The sequence below is a fragment of the Galeopterus variegatus genome, unplaced genomic scaffold, assembly GCF_000696425.1.
Source record: "Galeopterus variegatus unplaced genomic scaffold, G_variegatus-3.0.2 Scaffold283, whole genome shotgun sequence".
NCBI lineage: Eukaryota > Metazoa > Chordata > Mammalia > Dermoptera > Cynocephalidae > Galeopterus > Galeopterus variegatus.
In genome coordinates, this window is record NW_007726394.1 from 426191 (window position 1) to 451473 (window position 25283).

The 25283-nt window shown below is 39.6% G+C and overlaps 1 protein-coding gene across 6 annotated transcripts in view; it reads right to left on the minus strand.

The window, feature by feature from the left end:
* LOC103585879 (RING finger protein 121) overlaps nucleotides 1-25283 on the minus strand; it is an 80216-nt gene that overhangs the window by 32313 nt on the left and 22620 nt on the right. For 5 of the 6 annotated variants that reach the window (XM_008566973.1, XM_008566974.1, XM_008566972.1 and 2 more), the window contains 3 exons: nucleotides 24529-24670; nucleotides 5072-5226; nucleotides 2029-2136 (listed from right to left, as the gene is read on the minus strand). In XM_008566973.1, coding sequence (XP_008565195.1) covers nucleotides 2029-2136; nucleotides 5072-5226; nucleotides 24529-24670 — 405 coding nt within the window. Of the gene's footprint in view, nucleotides 1-2028; nucleotides 2137-5071; nucleotides 5227-24528; nucleotides 24671-25283 lie in introns of those variants that run through there. The other variant, XM_008566977.1, reaches the window with a different exon arrangement.

A 25283-nucleotide genomic window follows, 5' to 3' on the forward strand; every position in this document is an offset into this window, starting at 1 on the left:
TTCCCGCTCACTGGCTGAGCGAGGCGCGGGAGCAACGCCGAGGGTTGCGATCCCGTTGCCGGTCCCCGGTCCGGTACGGGGGCAACACTGAGGGTTGCGATCCGTTGCCGGACACAGAAAAAGACAAAAGACAAAAAAAAAAAAAAAAAAAGAATTTGTACGTGGAATCTTCACCAGCCCAGTAAGAATTCAGGAGTCTCAGAGCCCCACATTGGCATCCAGCTTGCTTGTCAGCAACAAGACTGCAAGCAAACTTTAGCTGGTTAACACCACCATGGACAGGCTTGCAATAGGTTGCACCCTTAGGAACTGGGCGTTTGAGCACACAAATCCTGTATATGACATAACCTTGCTTGGCCTTGTATCCCAGTCTGGGCACTTTATCTGGCCAGGTGGGGAGCTCTGTGGAGTACAGAGAGCTGGTGGTACTACTAGCTGCGGACCCTCAAAAGAAATCGCATTACGTCAGACTGCTTCTTTCTCCATAGCTCATGTATGTACTTGTATGCACCCATCTTAGCCTACTTGACAGCTGCTGCCAGACAGAAAGGAAGGACATACATACATACATACGTACATACATACATACATACATTTATTTTTGGCAGCTGTCTGGTACAGGAATAGAACCCTGGACCTTGGTGTTATCAGCACCATGCTCTAACCAACTGAGCTAACCAGCCAGCCCTTAAATTTGAATCCTAAATCTCTAGCTTCGGTGCACTGTTCCAGGCTTAGAACTCCTCATGATTCATAGCCCACAGCCACAATTACCTCACCAAGGAAACCACAGATTACTAAGGAAACAGTTCCTTCTACCCTCTTCTGCTCTACTGACTCAGTGTACCCTCTAGTCTCTGAGCTCAGAATTTCGTGGCTTCTCAATTGGGGGTGGAAGGACCTGAGAGCTGATATGGATTTTTTGGAAAGCCTATAACAATATGAAGCAAAAGCCAGAATCCTACTCCTAGGAACATACCCTTAGGGAGGCAGGCAACAGTGTTATCTGTAACAGTACTAAATTATAAACAACCTAAATGCCCAACAGTGGATCAGTACTTACATGTCCATGGGTTAACTTCCTAGAACTGTTTCCTTAGAAATTTAATGAAGGTGGACTGTCAGCTGTGTTATGTGCAACACTGCTTATATGTTAAACATGACCTGTGATTAGTATATTGCATCTGAACTTGGACATTCTTAAAACTGGACATGTTCCTGGTGGGATGGGGCTCCTAGGCCAGGGTGGCTCCCACATCCATCTGTATGGTCTCATTCCCTCATATGTCAACTCTGGGACTATTAAGAAGACTCCTGCAAACACTGTCCTGCTCTGTTTCCTATCTTGTATCCTTCTAAGCAGATCTGTTGCCAGGTATGACCAACTGTGATCACATGAGTTCCACAGTCTAGCCCACAGGTCGGCAAACTTTTTCTGTAAAGGGCCAGATAGTAAATATTTTAAGTTTTGTAGTCCATGTGGTTTATGTCACAACTATTCAACTCTGCTGTTTTAGTGCAAAAACAGTCATAGACAATATGTAAAGGAATGACTATATTCTAGTAAAATTTCATTTTATAAAAACAGATGATGAGATGATGGGGCCCACAGAGTGTAGTTTGCCAACCCCTGGTCTACTTGAACATAAGCCTGCTCTGGCAGAGTGGATGTTGAAAATAAATAGTAACATGGACAAAGAAAATGGTTTTGTTAGAGTGATGAAGTTATGGATAACTGGTTATAATCATTACTATGCTTACTTTTGTTATTATACTTTTCCACTAAAATATAAATTCTTAGAAAATATAACCAGTGATTTGGGACTCTATATATATTCAGACATTCCCTGCTGTCTGCACAAATCAAGGAGGGCCTGCCCTCTCCCATCCCCCAACAGCACCAAAGTCTCCTATCCTGGGTGTCATGTAGCCCTTGTTAATATCCAGGACTAACAGCAGGAAGAAAGATACACCTCACAAGCCACTCCTCCCCAAACACCAGCAAAACCAAAACCGAAGGGTACTCACTTGAACAATAAGTTAAGACCAAAGAGGGTAAACATGACAGCCATGTAGCCAACGATGCCAGTGGCATAGCTAATTTTATAGATCAGCAGGAACCATTTATAAACCAACCTGGAGAAAGGAGAGAAAGTTAGTACAGCTGACACAGAGACTCTGGCCTCAGGGGCCACTGGACCACCAGAATCCCTATTCTCACATCAATGGGGACATCAGGCTCTTTGCTCAGGACTTACCGAACAACTTCAGTTATTACCCAAAGCTGTTTACTCCCTTAATTGCAGAAACACCTTCATATACCAGGGAACTAGTGCTTTGTATTTTCCCGGTCTTGAACCAAGAGAAGAAAAGAGATCCCTAAAAACCAGTTTCAGCCTCAAACAAAGAACGAGCACAGCTGATCTCAGACAGCTATGTCATCTCAAATTCAGGTTAGTTGGATGATGAAGTGAAAACTAATAACTACAGCTATGCTCAGAAGAGAACAGGCGGGGATGGCTGGTTGTTCTTGTCAGGAAAGAGAATTCAAGGGAAGATGAATCAGACGTAAAATTCACTTTTGTGCGTAGTTTTGCTCCTACCCACAGGCTAATAATAAAAGGGATGATGTTTAACAAATTTGCTTCTGAAATTTTTTTTTCTGGAGGAGAAAGGATAAGGAGGGAGGCACTTAAAAAGTACTTCTGAATTGGATCTATGTGAGGAGTGGTGGTGGTGGTGGTGGTGGTGGTAGTGGTGTGGAGTGGGGTTGTTCATGCCCCTGAAGGAGGGGCAGTGTGCCCCAGGATCAATGAAGAGCAGTGTAGAATCTGGTTGGTTGACCCCAGCTAGATTCAGAGAGGAAAGATGGTTTCCTGAATGAACCAAAGCGTTTTAAATACTACAGGGGTAGGTCGCTCATATCAGAAGTCACTATTCTGTGATGAGAGCTAATAAGCAATTTAGCAATTTGCTTGAATAACAGAAGCCTGCCTGGTTCCTGACAGCCCACTATATTACTGCCAACTCTGCTGGGTCCCAGGGAGGAAGCTCAAGGTTCCTCCCCGCCTGTGTCTCCCTGCTGTGGCTAAGCAAGCAGTGATGGCTTCAAAGACCACACAGCTCCATTATCTCCATTCCCTCCATGATAGGGAAAGGCCCCAAACATCTTGTAGTGTTGCCCTCAAAGACCACACAGCTCCATTATCCAGGGTTTGCACTGATTACAAAGGAGAGAGAGACAGTGGAAAAGACATGGAATTTTAGGTCAAGCAACCCTTAATCGGGATTAAGTAAGGTTTTTGGCTGGGTAATCTCAGGTAAGTTAAATCACTTCTCTGAGATAAGTTTAATTCTTTGTAAAACAAGGGGAAACTGTGCTACATTTCTCATTGGATTGTACAGAGCCCAATTTCTGGTTTCTAATACATGCTCATTAAATGCTACATGAATAAATTAGGATGTTTATGAAAGTGCTTTGAAATTATAAAGCTATCAAATGTTAGTTATTATTAAAAATGTTATCAAATGTTAGTTATTATTATTTAAAAACCTCCCACATTATAAACACATTTTTGGTCATTTTAGCTAGAAGTTGGTATTGTTACTTGGTGACTCTTAACATGTTTATTTGCATTTTTTCTTCATATCATCCTATAGAGGTAGCCCCATTTTCTTTTCTTTTTTTTTTTTTTTTTTGTCCTTTTTTAGAGACCGGCCGCACCGCGCTCAGCCAGCGAGCGCTGTGAGTGCACCGGTCATCCCTATATAGGATCCGAACCCACGGCGGGGGCGACGCTGTGCTCCCAGCGCCGCACTCTCCCAAGTGCGCCACGGGCTCGGCCCAGAGGTAGCCCCATTTTCAATCAAAAAGAATTCAAGGCTCAGAAAGGTGAGGTCATACAACTATCAAATGGCAGGGCTAGGGATTCCAATCCACATCCATCTGGTTCCAGAGCCTGTCTCTTCTATAATGGACCTTAAAGTAAACTACCAAAGCCAGTGAGGGGATTCTGGATCACAAACTTCACCTTGTCCAATGAAAATCAGAAGGCCAGAGAAAGTCTTGTAGTAAAGTGGAACATAAGAGGCATAGGAAGAACAATTCACAATCTGGAAGACTGGATCATTTGGTCACAACTTTGAGGCTGGACAGTTCCTCCATTAGGCTCTCCTAAACCTGTGCACACCTGTCATAGCACTTACCAACTGCACTGCAGCAGGTGCTTTCTTGTCCATCTCCTCCATTAAACCCAGCACTCCTTGAGGGCAGGAACCATGTCTTATCCAGCTCTGTATCCCCAATGCCCAGCACAAGGCCTGGCACATAGTAGGTGCTTATTGAATGAATGAAATGAGAAAATCTCTCCTTTTTTCTGTCAAGTACAGATATTAAATGACCTCATAAGCTGGTAGGGAGGATCAAATGATGGATAAAATACAAAGAATTACACAGACAATGGCTGCTTTGTGACCCAAGAAGGAATTATTACTTGCTAGAAAATTGCAAATTTGCTGAAATTCATTCATTCAATAAAAATTCATAGAGTAGGCTACGATATGCTAAGCCCTGTGGTAGGGCCTGGATATACAGTGACAAAATGGATATGGTTCCTGATCTCATAGTTATAGTTTAGTGGGGGAGATAGATACTCAAAATAATATTTATTTATAAATTGTGGTAAGTTCTATGAAGTAAAACTACAGGGCAGTATGAGAGAATATAACAGAAAATCTAATTTAGAGATCAGAGAAGGGTTCACAGAAGAAAATAACATTTAAAATGAGTCCACAATGATCACCAGAATTTGCTTTTCTATCTTGTTTGCTTTTAATATAAACAGACCTTGATATAAACCATAAAGTAAGCTATAGTGAAATATTTGGGGGGGGGTTTATCTGTGAATAACAGTATAGGTCTCCCAATCAGCTTGTTTTAGAGGGGCCCATGACAAATAATTTTGGTAGACAAAAACTGCAATTTTTTCAGTCTAAACCCATCCTCCTCCCATGCATTCCAGCCCATTAACTTCAAGACATGTGGGCCCTTCCCCAATACCTAAACTCTCACCTTGGGGTTGTCTGTACTAGAGGTTTTCGAGTGGCTCGGAAGGTGATGAAGGCTGTGACAGCAGAGAACAAGATCCAGATCACTAGGAACCTCCACCAGTGCAGCTTCACTGTGAAATAGAGGGGAACAACCCACATCTGAAAGAGGGTCACCATCTGAAACACAAACATAAAGCACTTCAGCTCTAGCCAGCTCCCTCTGCAGCTCTATCCATAAGTCCAGACACATCTTGTTTTCTATTTTAGCCTGATCCTCTCCTACGTTTCCAATTTTGGATAAAGATAACTCCACTAGTGATCGAGATTAGAAACCTGGGATGATGATTCCTCCTTTTCATCCCTCACTCAGCTGTCTCTTGGATATATTCTTTCCTTTCCATTTGAGCTCTTGCTGTCTTTTGCCTAGCTAATTGCAACAACATCTTTGTTAGTCTCCATGCACTCAGTATCCTTCCCAAGAGTGCCAGAGTGGGACTCTTTTTTTTTTCTGGCAGATGGCCAGTACAGAGATCTGAACCCTTGACCTTGGAGTTATGATGCTGTGCTCTAATGAACTGAGCTAATCAGCCAACTCAGAATGGTATCTCTAACACACAAACTTGAATATGACATTTGTCTGCTTAAAACTCTTATGGTCACTGCATATAGGATAGGATCCAACACCCTTAGCCAGGCAGTCAACAAACTACCATTTCAAGGGCTACTTCCTACCACTCCCCATGCCTTTAATATTAGGTTGTGGCTGGTCAGCTCAGTTGGTTAGAACATGGTGCTGATAATATTAGGTTGTCCTCCTTAAGCTGAAACATCCTTCCCACCTATCCTTCTCCCTGATATATCACATCCAAGACACATGAAGCCTTCAGTCTCCTTTCCTGGAAGAATTAGCCATAACTCTCTAGTACTCCAAAAGCATCTTCTTTTCTACAATCATTACAGTACTTATCTAGAGTACGAGGCTGGATTCGAATTCATTCTCTATCTGAATTAAAGCTCCTTGAGGGCAGTGACTAGGCCATATTCATGTTTCCTCTGTGCTAGGAAATTGTCTGGCACATGGCTGGTCCCAAATAAATTTGGATAAGTAAATAAAAGTAAGACGAGACTAGAGTAAGACTCCCTAAGAGGGAGGCACATTTCTGTTTTAATGAGTGCCTATTTTGCCTTCCCTCCTTCAGAGCTTTACCTCAAACTTGTTACCTGAAGAGTTTCAAATGCATAAAACAACTCTAAGACAGAAGTTTGGAGTAATCACCAGTTTTCTGCTCCCACATGCCACCTAACTCCCTCTCCTAACCACCCTGCTTTCACCAGATGTCACTCTTCTCAGGCAAGTAGCAGATGTAAAAAAAGATAATTAACACTTGATAGAGGTTTTCTTCCTGATGTCATCAAATGAAATGAAAGAACTTTTTTTTTTTTTTAAAGAAGAGATATAGAGAGGAAAAGAGTAGCTAGTTTTCTGACATTCTATAGTAGAGAAACCTAAAAAATGTAATTTACTATTGGGGATTTCTAGACCAGTGCTGCCCAATCGAAATATAATGCAAATCACATATATTACTTTAAATTTTTTAGTAACTACATTTTTTAAGAAGTAAAAAGAAACATGATATTAATTTTTTTTTTTTTTTAAAGATGACCGGTAAGGGGATCTCAACCCTTGGCTTGGTGTTGTCAGCACCGCGCTCAGCCAGTGAGCAAACTGGCCATCCCTATATAGGATCCGAACCCGTGGCCTTGGTGTTATCAGCACTGCACTCTACCGAGTGAGCCACGGGCCGGCCTGAAACATGATATTAATTTTAATATTATATTTAACCCAATATATACAAAATATTATCATTTCAACATGTACTCAATATTAAAATTATTTACAAAATATTTTACTCATCTTTTTGTACTAAGGCTTTAAAATCCAATGCGTATTTACATTTACAGCAGACTAGCTACATTTCAAGTGTTCAATAGCCACATGTGACTGGTGGCTACCATACTGGATAGTGTAGCTTAGAGCTTCATTTTAGCATTTACTTGTCTGCAGCTACCACTCTCTTATAGACTGCTCTGTGGCAAGAAAAAGCAATAGTTTTTTAGTGTTATTTTACAGATTTAAAAAAAAAAGAAAAGAACCAATGAGAAGAGAATAGTGAGCAGAGCCACTTTGCTTTAGAGCTTCCCATTCTGTGTGCCCAAGGATGCTGGCTACTGGTCAGTGAGCCATGAAGCCTCAATAACAGTTCCACTGCATAGAAACTCACAAATGACCCTCTAATGAAGCATTCTAAAATATTCTGGCCTTACATAAAAAGTGTGGAAGCACTAGGATTATTAACAAATGGCTACTGAAGTAACGTCCGGTGCAATTCTAGGAGACAATGGGAGGAGACCAGTAAAAGAAATCACAACAAACAACCACAGATTATTTAAATTAGGAAATAAGGCAACCAGAATCATAATACTAAATAGGGGTAAGAAGGAGCTGGGGTGTGGAAAAAAGGGTTGGAAAATCTTTGGCCTTCACATTTTTTGCTTTAAGAGGCTAATGGTATTGTTTACAAAACAGTAGGCCCAGAGACCAGAGAAGAATGAAATCACATAGTCTGGTTACATTGTCCTCTCTGGAAGAGAAGAATTCCTGGTCTCCTTCCAGCTTTTCTAAAAACGTGACTGTTGCATAAAAACAATCAGTCTGCTCTAGTAGCCTCTTTCCCACTCCCCATCAATCATCAATAGCATATGCTGAGGACGAATCTGAGGTCAATATAATTTTCTCTACATGAACTGCAGTTCTGCACATTTTGGGTGAGGTGAAAGGCAGAGAACCTAGATTCTATCCTGAGTTGAACAAAGACACAATCAGGAGTAAGTCTGAGCATGAATACAAAAAAAGAAAAATCTTGCCTTTTTTTTTTTTTTTAATAACTTTCAGGCTTGAAACTTGAGGATAAAAAAGCTACTCAAGCCACACCATGGGGGCGGGAGAACGAAAACAAAAGAAGAGAGAAAGGGAGAGAATGAAAGAAGAATTTAGAGACAGGATTAGACCCTTTGAAATGAGATGGCCCAGTGGAAGCCCAGAAGAACTGGGTTCTAGTTCTTTTCTGCCTCCTACTCATTGGGTCACTCTAAGGAGATCCTCTCTCCTTGAAGGAGAATTTGGCTTGATTTCTCAAACCCCTTCAAATTCTAACATGCTATTAACCAGCCCTATATCTCAGATTTCCTGGGACAATCTCTCACTTGCATTCATCCATCAAGCATTTACTTTGCATTTAAAGAATGGGAAGAGCAGAGTAGAAATAAATATGACCTCTAGTCCCTGCCTTCAAGGATCTACCAGTCTAGCAGCAGGAAAAAGACTTAAATCAAATCCTTATTTTAATGATTCTATTAACCTTCAGACCCTTTCTAGAAGTCCAAATAGAAATCACTAAACAATGAACACAGTGGAATGATACAGTGAAATGACCACAGATTTTAGAATTAAAGAGATCTAAATATGAATCCCAATACAGCTATTTACTAACTGTATTACCTTAGGCAAGTCACTTAACCTTGATAAACTTCAGTTCTCTAAACTGTAAAATGAGGTTAATAGTAGCTACTCTCATAAGGTTGTATGGGTTAAGTGAGTTAATGCATGGAAAGCACTTAGAACAATGCCTAACAATGTATGCATGCACTATAAGTAATGTAATAAATATAAGCATTCTATATTTAAATGGAAGTAATGTATATAAAACAAGTACAGTGTATATAATTCATAGTAAGTGCTCAGTAAATGAGAACTCTTATTATGGCTTCACATGATCACAAATGGGGACCTGAGGCATGGATCTGGGGACCACAACCAGGCACACCACCAACACCTTGGAGCCTGCCCAGGGACTGGAGGCATGGATCTGGGGACCAGACCACCACCACAACCAGGCACATCGTCAGTGCCTTGGGGCCCAACCAGGGACCTGAGGCATCGAGCTGGGGACTGGACCCCCCCCTCCCACAACCAGGCACACCACCAGCACCTTGGGGCCCATCCAGGGTCCTGAGGCATAGAGCCAGGGACTGGACCCCCCTACAACCAGGCATACTGCCAGTACCAAGCAGCATGCCAAAAACATCACCTCCATATGGGTGGCCCACCACAGCCACTGCAGTAACCAAGAGCTACCACGAAAGTGGCTAGACATCACAACCACCATGCAGATGGTCCGCCAGCCACTGGAGTGCATTGACACAACGAGAGTCACCAGCAGAGTCCAAAGAATAGAAGAGGATGTCTCTCTCCACAAAGCCCATTCCAGAGTGACAGAAGAAGCATCTGCTCTACGATAATATTGGGGGACCTGAACACACCTCTCAGCAATGGACAGATCATCTAGACATCAACAGAGTAACCATTACTCTTTCAGAGGGAGAGAAGAAATCTAGGGTTATCAGAGGTGGGAGGGGTAGGGAGGCGGACGGGGAGAGATTGGACAAGGGGCATAAAGAATAAGTACAATTTGTAACAATATATATACTAGTAATATTGATTTGGTCAATATATATTGATCAAATATGTCAACATTGAACCAAAAAAATATGTATAATCAGATTCAATAAAAAATTTTAAAATTAAATAAATAAAAATAAAAATGCATAAAGTCACATGTACAAAGGTGCAAAGACCAGAATGAAGCAACCAGAATAATCAACATATTAAAAGTGGTGGGGTTACAGCAATTTCTTTATGTTTACTTTGTGCTTTCCAGAGAAAATAAATTATCTAAAAACACAAACCAAGGATCTGAGGTCACTTTCAGGGATCTAGGCTTTCTCAGTTAGGGATTCTTGAAAGCCAGATTCTGCTCAGATCCTAGAAAGCACATGCTGGGGTGACAGCCTAGTGCCTGATAAGGAGCAAGGCAAAAGGGCTGACTGAACAGAATAGTCTATAGTGTGAAGAAAAGGTAAGTTTCAACTCTGCCTGGTTAATTTCATTATTTTGTTTGTTCTTAAAGTTTCTACTGTAGTATTTATTGGCATTCCGCTTAGTAAATAAGTTTAAGCTTCATTAAGGCAGGCATACTTTTTCAGCAATTATTTTAACATTTATTTATACATATTTGTTGGGTACCATGTATTGTTTCAATACACCCATATACTGTATGTACATTGATTCATCTAGGGTAGATAGCATAGCTTTCTACCCATTAATTCACTATTTCCCCTACACCCAGCCATCTCCCCTCCTGGCCTCTGGTAACCATTACTGTACTCTACTTCCATGAGGACTGTTTTTTTGTTTGTTTGTTTGTTTTAGATTCCACATATGAGTGAGATCATGCAGTATTTGTCTTTCTGTCCCTGGTTTACTTCACTTAACATAATGGTCTCCAGTTCCATCCATGTTGCTGCAAATGACAGGAATTTCTTTTCCTTTTTTTTTTTGCTAAATAGTATTCCATTGTGTATATATACCACATTTTTTTTTATCCATTCATCTGTTGATGGGCATTCAGATTGATTCCATCTCTTGGCTATTGTGAATAGAGTTGCAATGATTATAAGAGTGCAGGTATCTTTTCGGTATATTGATTTCATCTCCTTTGGGTATATATCCAGTAGTGGGATAGCTGGGTCATAAGGTAGTTCAAATTCTAGTTTGCTGAGGGACCTCCCCACAATGGCTGTACCAATTTACATTCTCATCAACAATGTAGGAGAGTTCCCTTTTCTCTGCATCCTTGCCAGCATTTGTTATTTTCTGTCTTTTTGATAACAGTTATTCTAACTGGAGTGAGATAATACCACATTGTGGTTTTACTTTGCATTTCCCTAATGATTAGTGATGTCGAGCATTTTTTCATGCGCCTGTTAGCCATTTGTAAATCTTCTTTTGAGAAATGTCTATTCAGGTACTTTGCCCATTTTTCAATTGTGTTATTGTTTTCTTGTTGTTGAGTTGAGTTCCTTATATATTGTGGTCATTAGTCCCTTGTCTGATGTGTAGTTTGCAAACACTTTCTCTCACTCTGTAGGTTGTCTCTTCACTTTGTTGATTGTGTCCTTTGCCATGCAGCAGCTTTTTAGTTTGATGTAGTCCCATTTGTGTATTTTTGCTTAGTTGCCTGTGCCTTTGTGGTCTTATTCAAAAAAGTGCTGCCCGTTCCCATTTCATGTAGCATTTCTCTTATGTTTTCTTCTGGTAGTTTCATAGTTTTGGGTCTTAAATTTAGATCTTTAATCCATTTGGATTTGATTTTTGTGAGAGATAAGGGTCTATTTTCAACCTTCTGCGTATGGATATCCAGTTTTCCCAGCACCATTTATTGAAGAAGCTGTCCTTTCCCCAGTGTGTATTTTTGGCACCTTTGTCAGTTGGCTGTAAATGCATGGGTTTATTTCTGGGCTCTCTATTCAGTTCCACTGGTCAATTTATCTGTTTTTATGCCAGTACCATGCTGTTTTGGTTACTATAGCTTTATAGTATATTTTGAAGTCACGTAATATGATACTTCCTACTCTGTTCTTTTTGTTTAAGATTGCCTTGGCTATATGGGGTCTTTTGAGGTTCCATACAAATTTTAAGGTCATTTTTTCTATTTCTGTGAAGAGTGTCATTTGTATCTTGATAGGGATTGCACTGAATCTGTAGGTTGCTTTGGGTAATATGGATATTTTGACATTAATTCTTCTAATCCATGAACAGGAGATATCTTTCCATTTATTTGTGTTTTCTTCAATTTCTTTCACCGATGTTTTATAGTTTTTGTTGAAGATGACTTTCACCTCCTGGGTTAAATTTACACCTAGGTATTTCATTTTTTTGATAGCTATTGTGAATGGGATTACTATCATAATTTCATCTTCAGATGTTTTGTTATTGGCGTATAGGAACACTATTGATTTTTGTGTGTTCATTTTGTATCCTGCCACTTTACTGAATCCATTTATTAGTTCTAGTGATTTTTTTGGTAAATTCTTTAGGATTTCCTCTATATATGGTCATGTCATCTGCAATAGTTTGATAGTTTGATTTCCTCCTTTCCTATTTGAATGCCCTTTATTTCTTTCTCTTAAGGCAGGCATTTTTAATGGCTAACTTGGCAATAAATGGCTCAGATTCTCGGAAAAAAAGGCAGGGACTCTGGTGCCATCTGGTGGCAACACTTAAGTAAGACACATTTGGTTCAACACTTTGTTCAAGCACTTGTGCCTGACGCTGTGGAAAGCACAAAATAATGGAAAGCATTGGCCCTGATGTCTCTTCCAAGACATGGGTGATGAGAAATAAAAACATGAATTAGACTGCCATACAGACATCAAGCACTGACATGGGAGTTCAGAGGAGAGATATAGCAGTGTGAACAGGAGCTGTCAGGGAAGATTTCCGGAAGGAAGCAGGGCTCTGGATGGTTCTGAAAGAGACTTGGATTTGGCCGTGTGGAGGGGGGAAAAAAAAGATATTCACCCTTTCCCTGAATCTGCAAATATGAAGTTAAAGACTAGCCTGAGACTGACTCACTGATTCATTCAGCACACATTTACTGAGGGATAATCCCAGCTTCTCTGATCTGGAAGATAAGAACAGCAATACCCCACTTATCTCTCCACAAGACTAAACAGTTGAGATGATGATGTTAGATGCTAACAGTAAGAACTAGTCCATATTTAAATGGACTGCCACTTTTTTGTTGTTGTTGTTGAGAATGTGCCATCACTGGAAAGTGTTGGTAGAGATGGAATCAACACCTGACAATATTTCTAATCCATGTGAAGATAGACAAAAACAATTTCTAGATCCCGTTCATCTCAGAGGAACTAGAATTCATGAAATCAGTCAAATAAGAGCTCCCAGATCACATCCTTCCCTGGGACTCAGCTGCCCTGACAGTCTGCATATGCTTGCTACTTTTGACTTTCAGGATTCTCATCTTAACACCTCTGCATCTCCCCATGTTGCGAGGTAGGGATCACCCACCATGACTGACTGAAAAGGAATATTGTGGATGAAACAAAAAACACAAGTCCAGGTAGTAGAATAAAGTAAGAAACTCATAGTTAACAATCAGCTTGAAAAAAATGCTGACAAATGGACTGAAGTCAATTGTAGGGAGGTGTCTGGGATGTGCTCCATGGCTCTGCTCAATATTTTCATGAATAATTCAGATGAAAGTACAAAGGACCTGCTTACCCAACTGTGGACAGCACAAAGCTTGGGGGTTGGGGATGGGGAGGAGGTGGATGTGGCAATGAACATGGAAAGTTGAAGAAATAAGACCAAAATGAATAAAGCTTGTTTCTAGGGTTCTTCTAGCTCTAACATCGTATGAACTCATAAGCTGAAATGAAGAACCAAAACCACACAATGAAACTTAACTACCCAAGCACAGGATAGAGAAGGAGTAGCTTAACAGGAGCTCACATGAAATAGATCTAGGGAATTTCAGAAATTGCAAGGGAATACGAGTATATGCCAACAGGGCTGCTGCCAAAAGAGCCAAGATATCCTGAGGCTGCTTAACTAAGAATATACCCCAAATAAAGGAGGAAGCAGCTCTACTGGTATCTGCTCAGTCAAAGCATCCTTGGGGCTCTTGGATCAGGTCTTGGGACCATACTGTACAAAGGACACCGACAAATAAGCACAACCATAAGAGAGCAGCCAGGAATACAAAGGGTCTGGAAACCAAGTCACATAAGGGACAGCTGAAGGCACTGGGATATTAGGCCTAGAGAAGACTACAGAAAGGCATGGGTGTTGCCTTCAGTTATAAAGAGTTGTCCTCAGGTACAGAGAGCAGGTATATTCAGTGTAGTTTCTATAACTTGATAAGATCATACACATTGCTGGAATACTCTACAGATTGGTTGGAGGAGTTTCCCTCTTACCACACTCCTGGAAAATGGTCATCCTTACCACATGAGGTAGGCCATTCCACTGCTAACACATGTGCTAGACTGCTCTACCCTGATGCTGACCTGAAAAATCTGCCTTTGTGTCCTTTCCGCCTCTGGTTCTAAATCTTGTCTTTCAGAGAAGCATAGAGTAAATTTACTCCCTATTTTTTTTTTTTTTTTTTTTTTTGTCCTTGTCCTTTTTGAGACCGGCTGCACCGCGCTCAGCCAGTGAGCGCTGTGAGCACACCGGTCATCCCTATATAGGATCCGAACCTGCGGCGGGAGCAGCCGCTCCCAGCGCCGCACTCTCCCAAGTGCGCCATGGGCTCGGCCCTACTCCCTAATTTTTATGACTACTCTTCTAATACCTAGAACTATGTTTTCTTTCCCAAGTTTTCTCCTCTCCAAGCAAAAGAGTCAGTCAACCACTCATTTAACAAACATTACTGAACACTTACTGGATACCATGTTAAGAACAAGGGAATTCAGAAATAAAAAACAAAATCTCCTCAAGAACTTAAGTCTACTGAAGAGAAGTAAACAAATAACTACAATTCAATAAGATAACTGCTATAATGAGTAGCCCTGGTGGCCAAGAAAGTACAGAGGAGAAGAGCTTCATCCAAAGTGGGTTAACTATGAAAGTCTTCCTGAAGGAAGCATCCTTTGACCTCTGTCTTGATGGCCTAGTAGGTCCAGATGGAAAAAGGTATCATGATGAGTATTCCAGGATGAGGGAGCATGGCATACTTGAGAAAGTCCAACTAGTATTTGAGGGAGGGGTGAGGAATGTGCTTTGCTTAAAGAGGTAAGCAAGGCTCAGAGGAGGCTGACAGATTGATTGATAGGTATGTAGGTAGGTAGGTAGATAAATAGATAGATAGATAATTATATTTTCTCTCTCTCTCTCTCTCTCTCTCTCTATATATATATATATATATTACAGCTAGAAGTTTTTATTATATTTTGAGGATAAAAGTTTTTCTTTTTCATAGAAAGTGGACCCCTTTCCAACTTATTCAGCATTCTGTACCCACATTCTAGTAATCTTCTTAATATCTTGGTCTGAGGAAAATCTATAGTACTTCAAAGATGTCCAGCTAGGAGATTTTGCCATTCATCCAATCCAGGAGAGAACAGCAGTTCAGGGGGTGGAAAAGATTCTATATTTAGTAGCAAACAGAGATGATGAAAGTTTCTCCTTGGAGATCTTTAAAAATAGAATGGATTCTTTTCCAGGCATAGGCTTATTCCTTCCCCTAACATCCCTGAGTGATCTAAGGAGTAAGTATTATTAGACTCTGAACAGATGATAAAAACTGGGCTACAGAGAAGCTAAAGAGGCAAGTTTGGCCTAGGGTGGGTTTCCAATCCAGATCTTCTGTCTCCCAAGCTTCCTCCCTACCATCATTCACCAAGTTTTGGGGGAAATCCTGGAAAGGATGGGGAGGCAAGATTATGTAGAGAGTAAAGGGATGTTTGTGAAAGTAGCTGACATCCAAGGAGAGGACTTGGGCAAAAGTCATTAGAGAAGGAAACTCATGAGAGTTAAAACCAGAAACGAGGGTCGGCCCGGTGGCGCACTGCTGCAGTGCGCCGCTTGGGAGAGCGGCGGCGCTCCTGCCGAGAGTTCAGATCCCACATACAGACCGGCTGCTCACTGGCTGAGCGAGGTGCGGGCGCAACACCGAGGGTTGCGATCCCGTTGCCGGTCACGAAAAAAGACAAAAAGGAAAAAAAAAAACCCAGAAACGATTATGGCAGAAACTGAAAATAATCTCCTGAAGCTTTTGGGGAAACTAATGAAAGAGCACTTAACTAAGAGTCAGATTTTGGTTTTAGGTCCAGCTCTCCAATTTATTGGGGATGTACTCCCAGCAAATCAGTTCAGAATTTTGCACTTTGGTTTACTAATCTGAAAAATAGAAATAAATCCCCACACAACTATCTTATAGAACTGTTGTGAGGTTCCAGTGAGATAGTAGATGAGAAAAGTATTTTTTTAAAACCATCAAGGTATTTAAATCATAAGCAATTTAAGGTAATGTTGCTGTTGTTGCTGGAATTAAAAAATTTACACACAGAAAACAGAAGAATCTTTTGCTTCAAATAACAGTTAATTTAGACTGTTTATTTTCTTCTAAAGTGAAGGTTAGACTTGAGCTCCTTAGTTACAGACAAAAGTTTGATACTTTTCAGTGGGCTGGCATACCTGCTCTGATTCTTATAGCTGTCAATATCCATATTGCTCTAGGTCCTAGAGTCTAGAACAGATGTTTCTCATTGGGGTAATTTTGCTCCCCAGGGTACGTTTGGCAGTGTCTGGAGACATATTTGGCTGTCACAGTTGGGGGAAGGGTAATACCAGAATCTAGTGGGAGAGGCCAGGGATGCTGGTAAATATCCTACAATGCATGGGACAGGCTCCCCCAAAACAAAGAATTATCTAGTCCAAAATGTTAGTATTCTCTCTGTTGAGAAATCCTGGTCTGAGAGAACAAAGCTAGGTTTTCCCACTTGGCGGTGATGGGTGTCCACTGAGAAGTTGGGCTGCCAACTTGCACTAGTGAAGAACAAAAAATTTCATTCAGGTTGAGAGAAACAGAGGCTTATCAATTAATTCCATCATTTCTTGGCATGCCATAGAAGCATTTTTTTTAAAGTTCTGATGGCTAATCTCAAACAGTTCGGGTTTCTGTTAATCAACAACAATTCTAGTGCAACATTCCCTGGGGAGTTGTTTTGATTCTTTTTTATTCCCATTCTTTACCCCACAGACATTCTAATGTGTTTAATATGTATATTTTGTTTGTACCTGTATATGCAAACTGTTTATTGCTTTCTGTACATGTATTTTTATTAATTGGCATGTTATATATCTTTCTGTTTCTTACTTTTTCCACTCATTACTGTTTTTAAGGTCCACCCAAGTTGCAACACTTAATGTGTTGCTTTTAACTGCAACAGTTTCATGATATGCACCCAACCACATCTTAACTATTTACTCTCACGCAGACATATCTAGATTGCCTCCAATTCTCGATTAACTGCCACAATTAATAATTAAACAAGGTCCGGCCCATGGCTCACTTGGTAGAGTGTGGTGCCAATAACACCAAGGCCACAGGTCAGATCCCTATATAGGGATGGCCAGTTAGCTCACTTGGGAGAGCGTGGTGCTGACAACATCAAGTCAAGGGTTAAGATCCCCTTACTGGTCATCTTTTAAAAAAAAATTAATAATAATAATAATTAAACAAACACCCTCACACATGTTCCATTAGGATGTGTTAGAGGGTATGTGAATATTCTGTCTGACTGAGCAGTACCATGCTGCTATCCACAACGCAAGTCTTCACACCCACAAAAGGGTGCACAAAGGCTCCTACAGCCTCTGATCCCTGCCAACACTTGGCATTTCTCAGCTTTCTATTTTTTGCTAATCTAAGATAGATAAAGTGACATTTTATTACTGTTTTAATGTACATTTCTTTAACTACTAATGGCTTTGAGCATCTCTTCTCATGCTTGATGTCCTTTTGGGTTTCCTTTCCTATAACTGCTCACAACCTTTGCCCATTTTTCTATTGAAGTTGCTGTCCTTTGTTAATCTGTAGGAGTTCCTTTGTATAGTCTAAATATTAATCTATTGTCAGTTTTAATCATTACTAATCTCCATTCGGCTATCAGTTAACTGCCTGCTGAACTGGTAACTTTGGTATGCTTTATAGAACAAAAAACCTAAATTTTAATGTTATCAAATTTATCAAATCTTTCTTGCTTGCCTGTATTTTTTTCTATTTAACTTCATAACTTTACCTTTCATAATTAGGTCTTCAATCTATCTTGAGTCCCCTTTCTATACAGTATTATGTATTTAAATTTTTTTCCATATGGTGAGCTAGTTTTCTCAACACAATCTACTAAACAATGATTAGCTTCTTCACTGATTGGTGGTTACACCTTTATTGTGTATTACGTTCCCATTCTATATGAATCTGTCTCTAAGATCTTCATTTGGTCCCACTGGTCTATTTGTCTATTTTATGGTATGTCTGAGTATATGGTAAGTCCAGTCCCTGTCTTGCTAAGTCCAGTCAATCATCCCATAAAAATCACAAACATCCCCTCTACAATAGCCCTGACAGGATGCTAGCAGCTACTAAAAACACAGCTTGTGATAGGAAGAATATTCCCTTCTAAGACTTCATTCTACTGTGGAACAGCTCTCACTGTTGAAAAATTCTTTATAATATGAAGCTGAAATCTGCATTCTTAAAATTCATTCCTCCATTCTAACTTGGGCCTCTGGAGTTACAAAGAAGAACAATAATGAAAAATATTTCAAAGCTTCAAGGAACTTTAGCAATCACCTAGTCTTAAACCCTCAACTGAAAGATGAAACATGAGGATGAGGAAAGACAGACTCAGAAGGAGTAAGTAATTTATCCAAGGTCCACTGCTAATTAGCAGCAGTGCTAGAAATGGATCTTAGATCACCTGATTCCTACTCCAAAGCTTTTTATACCATACCAAAATTCTACTTCTCAAAAAATAGAAGAGGAGGAAATACTTCCTAACTCATTCTATGAGGTCAGCATTTTCCTGGTACCAAAGCCAAACAAAGACATCACAAGGGAACTATAGACCAATACTCTTTATGAATATAAATGCAAAAATCCTCAACAAAGTACTAGCAAACAGAATTCAGTAGCATATTAAAAGGATTATACATCATGACCAGGTGGGACTTACCCCAGGAATGCAAGGGTGGTTCAACATAAAAAAAATCAACAAACATAATATACCACATTAAGAGAATGAAGGAAAAACCACAGGATCATCTCAATTGATGTGAAAAAGCATTTGAAAAATCCAATACCCATTCATGATATAAACATTCAACAAACTAAGAACAAAAGGGAACTTCCTCAACATAATAAAGAGCATTTATGAAATATCCACAGTTAACATCATACTTAATGGTAAAAGACTGAAAGCTTTCCTCCTAAGACCAGAAAAAGAAAAGGATGCCCAGTTCACCACTTCTACGCAAAATTGAACTGGAAGTTCTAGCCAGGGCAATTAGGTAAGAAAAGAAAATAAAAGATATCTGATTGAAAGAAAGAAATAGAATGATCTCTATTCAGATGACATAATCTTATATATAAGAAATCCTAAAGAATCCACAAAAAAACTATTAGAGCTAATTAACAAATTCAGCAAAGATCCAATCAACACAAAACAATCAGTTGTAGTTCTACATATCTGTGATGAACAATTCAAAAGGAACTTTTTAAAAAATTCCATTCTCAACTGCATCAAAAAGAATAAAATGCTTATGAATAAATTTAACCAAGAAGGTGTACAGTGAAAACTGCAAAACACTGACAAAAGAATTTAAAGACCTAAATAAATAAAAAGACACCCTGTATTCATGAATTGGAAGATTAATATTGCTAAGATGGCAACACTCCCCCAAAGTGATCTATAGATTCAATGCAATCCTTATCAAAATCCCAACTGCTATTTTTTGCAAAAACGGAAAAGCTTGGGCCGGCCCGGTGGCACACTGCTACAGTGCGCCGCTTGGGAGTGCGGCGGCGCTCCTGCCGAGGGTTCGGATCCCACATACAGACTGGTTCCCGCTCACTGGCTGAGTGAGGTGTGGGCGCAACACCGAGGGTTGCGATCCCATTGCCGGTCCCGGTCCGGTGCGGGCGCGACACTGAGGGTTGTGATCCGTTGCTGGACACGAAAAAAGACAAAAAGGAAAAAAAAAAAAAAAAAACAGAAAAGCTGATCTTAAAATTAATATGAAATTGCAAGGGACTCAGAATAGCCAGTCTTGGAAAAAAGCAACACAGTTGGAGGACATAATTCCCAATTTCAGAAATTACTACAATGCTACAGTAATCATTAACAATGTGGTACTGGCGTAAGAATAGACATATAGATCAATGGAATAAAATTGAGAGTACAAAAATAAACCCATGCTTCTATGGTCAATTGATTTTTGACAAGAATGTCAAGACCATTCAATGGAGAAAGAAATCTCTTCAACAAATGGTGCTCGGACAACTGGATATCCACATGCAAAAGAATGACATTAGATCCTTTTCTCAACATCATTTACAAAAACTCAAAATGGACCAAAGACTGTAAAACTCTTCAAAGAAAACATAGGCATAAATCTTTATGACCTTGGATTTGGCAATAGCTTCTTAGATATGACACTAAAAGGATAAGCAACAAAAGAAAAAATAGATAAATTGGACTTCATCAAAATGAAAAATGCTTATGCATCAAAGGACACTATCAAGACAGTGAAAAGACAACTCACAAAATGGGAGGAAATATTTGCAAATCATACATCTGAAAATGGTCTAGTATCCAGATTATATAAAGAACTCTGACAACAATAGAAAGACAAAAAATCTAATAAAAGAATGGGCAAATGACTTCAATAGGCATTTCTCCAAGGAAGATGTAGAAATGACCAATAAGCACATGAAAAGATGCTCAATATCATTAGTCATTAGGGAAATGCAAATCAAAACCATGAGATACCCCTTCTCACCCACTAGAGTGGCCATGATTTTACAAAAAGAGAGAAAAATAAGAAATGTTGGTGAGAATGTGGAGAAATTGGAACCCAATCCATTGTGGGTGGGTATGTAAAATAGTGCGGCTGCTGTGGAAAACAGTTTGGCAGTTCCTCAAAAAGTTAAACATAGAGTTACCACATGACCCAGCAATTCCACTCCTAGGTATATTCCAAAGAACTGAAAATAGGTATTCAAATAAAAACTTGCAGATGAATGTTCATAGTGGCACCATCCACAACAGCCAAAAGATGGAAATAACCCAAATATTCATCAACAATGGATAAAGAAAATGTGGTATACTACACAACAGAATATTATTATCCAGCCATGAAAAGGAATGAAGTACTGATAGATACTAACAACATGGATGAATCTTGAAAATATGCTATGTGAAAAAAGCCAGACACAAAAGTCCACATATTGTATGAATCGATTTATATGAATATCCAGAATACACGAATACGTAGAAAGCAGACCAGTGGTTGCCAGGATCTGGTGAGAGGGGGAAATAGGGAGTGGTTGCTTAATTGGTACAGGGTTTTCTTTTGGGATAATGAAAATGTTCTGGACTTAGTGACAATGGTTGCACAGCATTGGGAATATACTAAAAGCCACAGATTTATATACTTTAAAATGGTTATAATAGTGAATTTTGTTATGTGAAATTTATCCCAATAAAAATAATATTCTATTATTCTTCCATACAAAATAGTACCTGAAGACAGTTACTATTTTCAGGTCCTTGAGCTTTTTATCTCAAGAGTGGGAGCAACAGCAGTCACTAACATTAGCCTTAGAGTTTACAAAACACTTTGCCATACAATCTTATATAATCTTCACTACCCATGAAGTAGATATTATAATCCCACTTTAGAGATGACTGAAGCTCAGATTCATAAAGTTATATAGCTAGGAAGTGGGATAACTGGCTAATCAAGCCAGATCGGTCTCACTCCACTATTTTATACTGCCTCCAAGGAAAAACAGCTCCAACTTCCAATAAGCTTGAAAAAGGTTAGGAAATACCATTGTGTACATGTCTCTTGGGCAATTTTTCTTCTCCTAAAATTAGTATTTTATTTAAAGCAGTGAAAATATTCATTGCACATGATAAAAGTTTTAACAAAACCAGTATAAATCATTATTGTAAAAGAGCTGCACAGAAGAGGACATTGCAGATCTCTTTTCCTATTTTATAAAGATACGGGTTTAAGTTTCTCAGTGCAAGATATGCTACAGTGCTAACATGTCCTCTCACCAGTTAAGTTCAGCATAATGCTTGCCGGGTGTGGCAGTAAAGCAATGAGATGATTGTGCATGTTCCTGGTACAACTAGCCTCATTAAGTTACAGTCACATTTCCTATTAAGGATTAACTAGTGAATAACACATCAGTGGTTTTCTAACAGTGCTCTGATGAGTCCTATAGAGATTCCAGAGGGGGAAGCAGAGGTGTTAGGGTTATCAACCCTTGTATCAAGCAGAGTAGCCTATTAACTGTTCTTCACATTGGGTTTTGCCTTAAGATACTGTTTAAAGAAAGGATTCTACAGCTTTAAAAAAAAAAAAGCACTTATTAAAAACCACTGCAGTACATATAAGCATCCTCACTTTATTCTCAGTAGGTTTTTAAAAATCTTTGCAGATAGCCATCATTATATAATTAAGTATATTTCTAAATACAAACATAGAAATGCCAAGGGACTCTCACTCTAAACTTGGTTTATGAGTTTTCTTATTTTTCCTGGTTCAACTAAGCCATCTTGGTAATCCCCATTTTATAGAGTAGGCACAATATCCACACACTTCGAAACAAATAGCTTATCTCAGATGACAGGATAAAGCATGAACAAAGTCCAGACACAAAGCCCCAGCCCAGATGGCTTAACTTGGTGGATGGTGCCTAGTTCAAAAAGCCTTCATACCATGTTAGCATTTCATATACTGCGACCTGAAGATATAGATGTCCCTACTTGTGGCACATGCCAACGCTTGAGGTAGTTATAGGCCAGTAGTGTTTGGAACTTGTGTCAGCTCAAGGACAACGATTAGATTCTCTTCCTTCCATGCTCCAGATCATCCCTTGGTTCTCTTGATGGAAAACCATGCCCAGAGGCAATATATGGGACAGTTTAAAATATAAAATATAAAACAGAAGACCTGCGTTCAAATCCTAACTCTACTTATTAGTATCCCCTTCATGCCTCAACTCTCTGGGCCTCAGTTTCTGCATTTAACATTGTACTTACCTATGGACTATTAGGTGGATTAAATAAGATAGTGTAGCAGTTTCCTTCCTGTAAGCTACAGACCTCTGGACATCTTTGACCATAATTCTAAGAGGTATGAAAAAGCATATACTAGAGAAAAATAATAATTTAGGGATTAAAACTGAAAGCGCTGAAGTAAAATCTTGGTTCAAATAATGGTTTCATCACCTGAGCAAGTTACTATGTCTCAGTTTCTCATTTGTGATTGGAGAAAACAGTACCTACCTTACTGGGCTGTAGTGAAGTTTAGTTGAGTCGATACACATAAAGTGCTTAGAACAGCAAGAACTCAGTTAATATTAGTTACTGTTACTATTATATGTGCTTGTGTGCTCCTTCAAATACAACTATTACTATGTAGGTGTCTGCTATGTTTTTTATGTTAAAAAAGTGTTGTTATACTTGAGAAGGTTAAAAACTTCAGTGAAGGCCGGCCCGTGGCTCACTCGGTAGAGTGCGGTGTTGATAACACCAAGGCCACAGGTTCGGATCCTATATAGGGATGGCCAGTTTGCTCACTGGCTGAGCGTGGTGTTGACAACACCAAGCCAAGGGTTGAGATCCCCTTACCGGTCATCTTTTAAAAAAAAAAAACTTCAATGATTTCAATCTTTTTAAGTTTATTGAGGCTTGTTCTATGGCCTAAACATATGGTCTATCCTGGAGAATCACCCGTGTGCACTTGAGAAGAACATGTATTCTGCTGTTGTTGGGTGGAGTGTTCTCTGTCTGTTAAGTATAATTGGTTTACAGTGTTGTTCAAGTCCTCTACTATTTTAATGACCTTCCTTCTGGTTGTCCCATTTCACATTATTGAAAGTGGGGTATTGAAGTCTCCAAATATTACTGTAGAACTGTCTATTTCTCCCTTCAATTCTGCCAATTTTCGCTCCACATATTTTGGGGTTCCTTTGTTAGGTGCACATGTTTATAATTATTATATCTCCTTGTTATACTGAACTTTTATCAATATATAATGTCCTTTGTCTCTTGTAATCTTTTCTGATTTAAGTCTATTTTGTCTGAAATTAGTAGAACCACTTCACTTCTCCTTTGGTTATCATTTGCATGGAATATCTTTTTCTATCCTTTTATTTTCAATTGCTTTGTGTCTTTATATTGAAAGTGAGTCTCCTGTAGATCAAGGATTTTAAAAATTCAACCTGCCAATCTCTGCCTTTTAATAGAATTAAATCCATTTACAGTTAATTACTGATAAGGAAGAATTTATTTCTACCATTTAGTTATTTGTTTTCTGTACGTCATATATGTATTTCCTCATTTCCTACATTACTACTTTTTTTTGGTATATAGATTAGTGAAATCTAAATCCTACCTGTAAGATTCATTGGATCTTGGTTTTCCAGGACAAGTGAATAGTTTTCTCTCCAAGTGAATAGTTCTGGATGAATATTTCCTTCACAAAACTGTCCTATGTTTAGAAGGAAGGACCTACCTTTTCAGGCTATGAAAATAGTCTCCTGTTCTACCCTTGTTTTCACCCTCTGAATCACCGGTCCCTTAGACACACACCCACCCAAACATACCCACATACCATACACTATTTACCATTCATAAATAAAGTTCATTGTTATTGTCTTTCCTCCTGCATGTGGCCTGAGTTAGGCTGGGCCATGGAATACTTAGGAAGGGTCTCCTGATGACTGACAAAGAAGAGACAAAGTGGCTTACATTGTAGGAGCGAGGGTGCCTCTGCTTCCACTGCACCAAGAGCAGCTGGGCCACCACCAAGGTTGCGATGAGGATGAGGACCATTTCAGCATGCATGGCTTCATGGCCACGGTGTTTGGCATGCATGCGTGCATGCTCGACCCTGAAAGCCAAACAGATGGGGTGAGCCAAGTCATGGATGGTTTGGTGGTAAAGAGGCAGTGCCTTCCAGGGATATCCTATCAGTCCGTAACTCAGAACATACTTCTGTACTCCACAGCTACAGTTTACCATGCAAATTAGGGGCTGGAAGAATACATACTCTCGAGGACAGGAATTTGGGGATAGAATAGAGGCTCTATGAGCTACAGCAATAAAGCTCAGCTATTGGGAATAGAGGTGGGTGGTATGCTGTCTGCCCCCCATAGCAGAAACAGCTGACACCTTTCTGTAGCAGGATGGGGGTCTTAGGAGAAGCTTGCCCATTTCAGGCCTATTTCAACCTGTCACTGAAAGGAAAAGTAACCTAGAGAGATTATAGCCATAAAGCCTCATACTCTTGGTCAATGATATTTATGACACCAATAAAGAAGTAACATTGCAAATATATACTGATTCTGGTGTTAAAGTCTTGTTTTAGTCATCCTACCCTTTCTGTCAGGGCCAGAGACTTTGAAGACTAGTTAAAGCATGAAAAATCTAGACTACTTCAACTTTATACTAATCCAACAGTGATTTCACCATCAGCATCCACAGGTAAACAGCCTCTTCAAGGG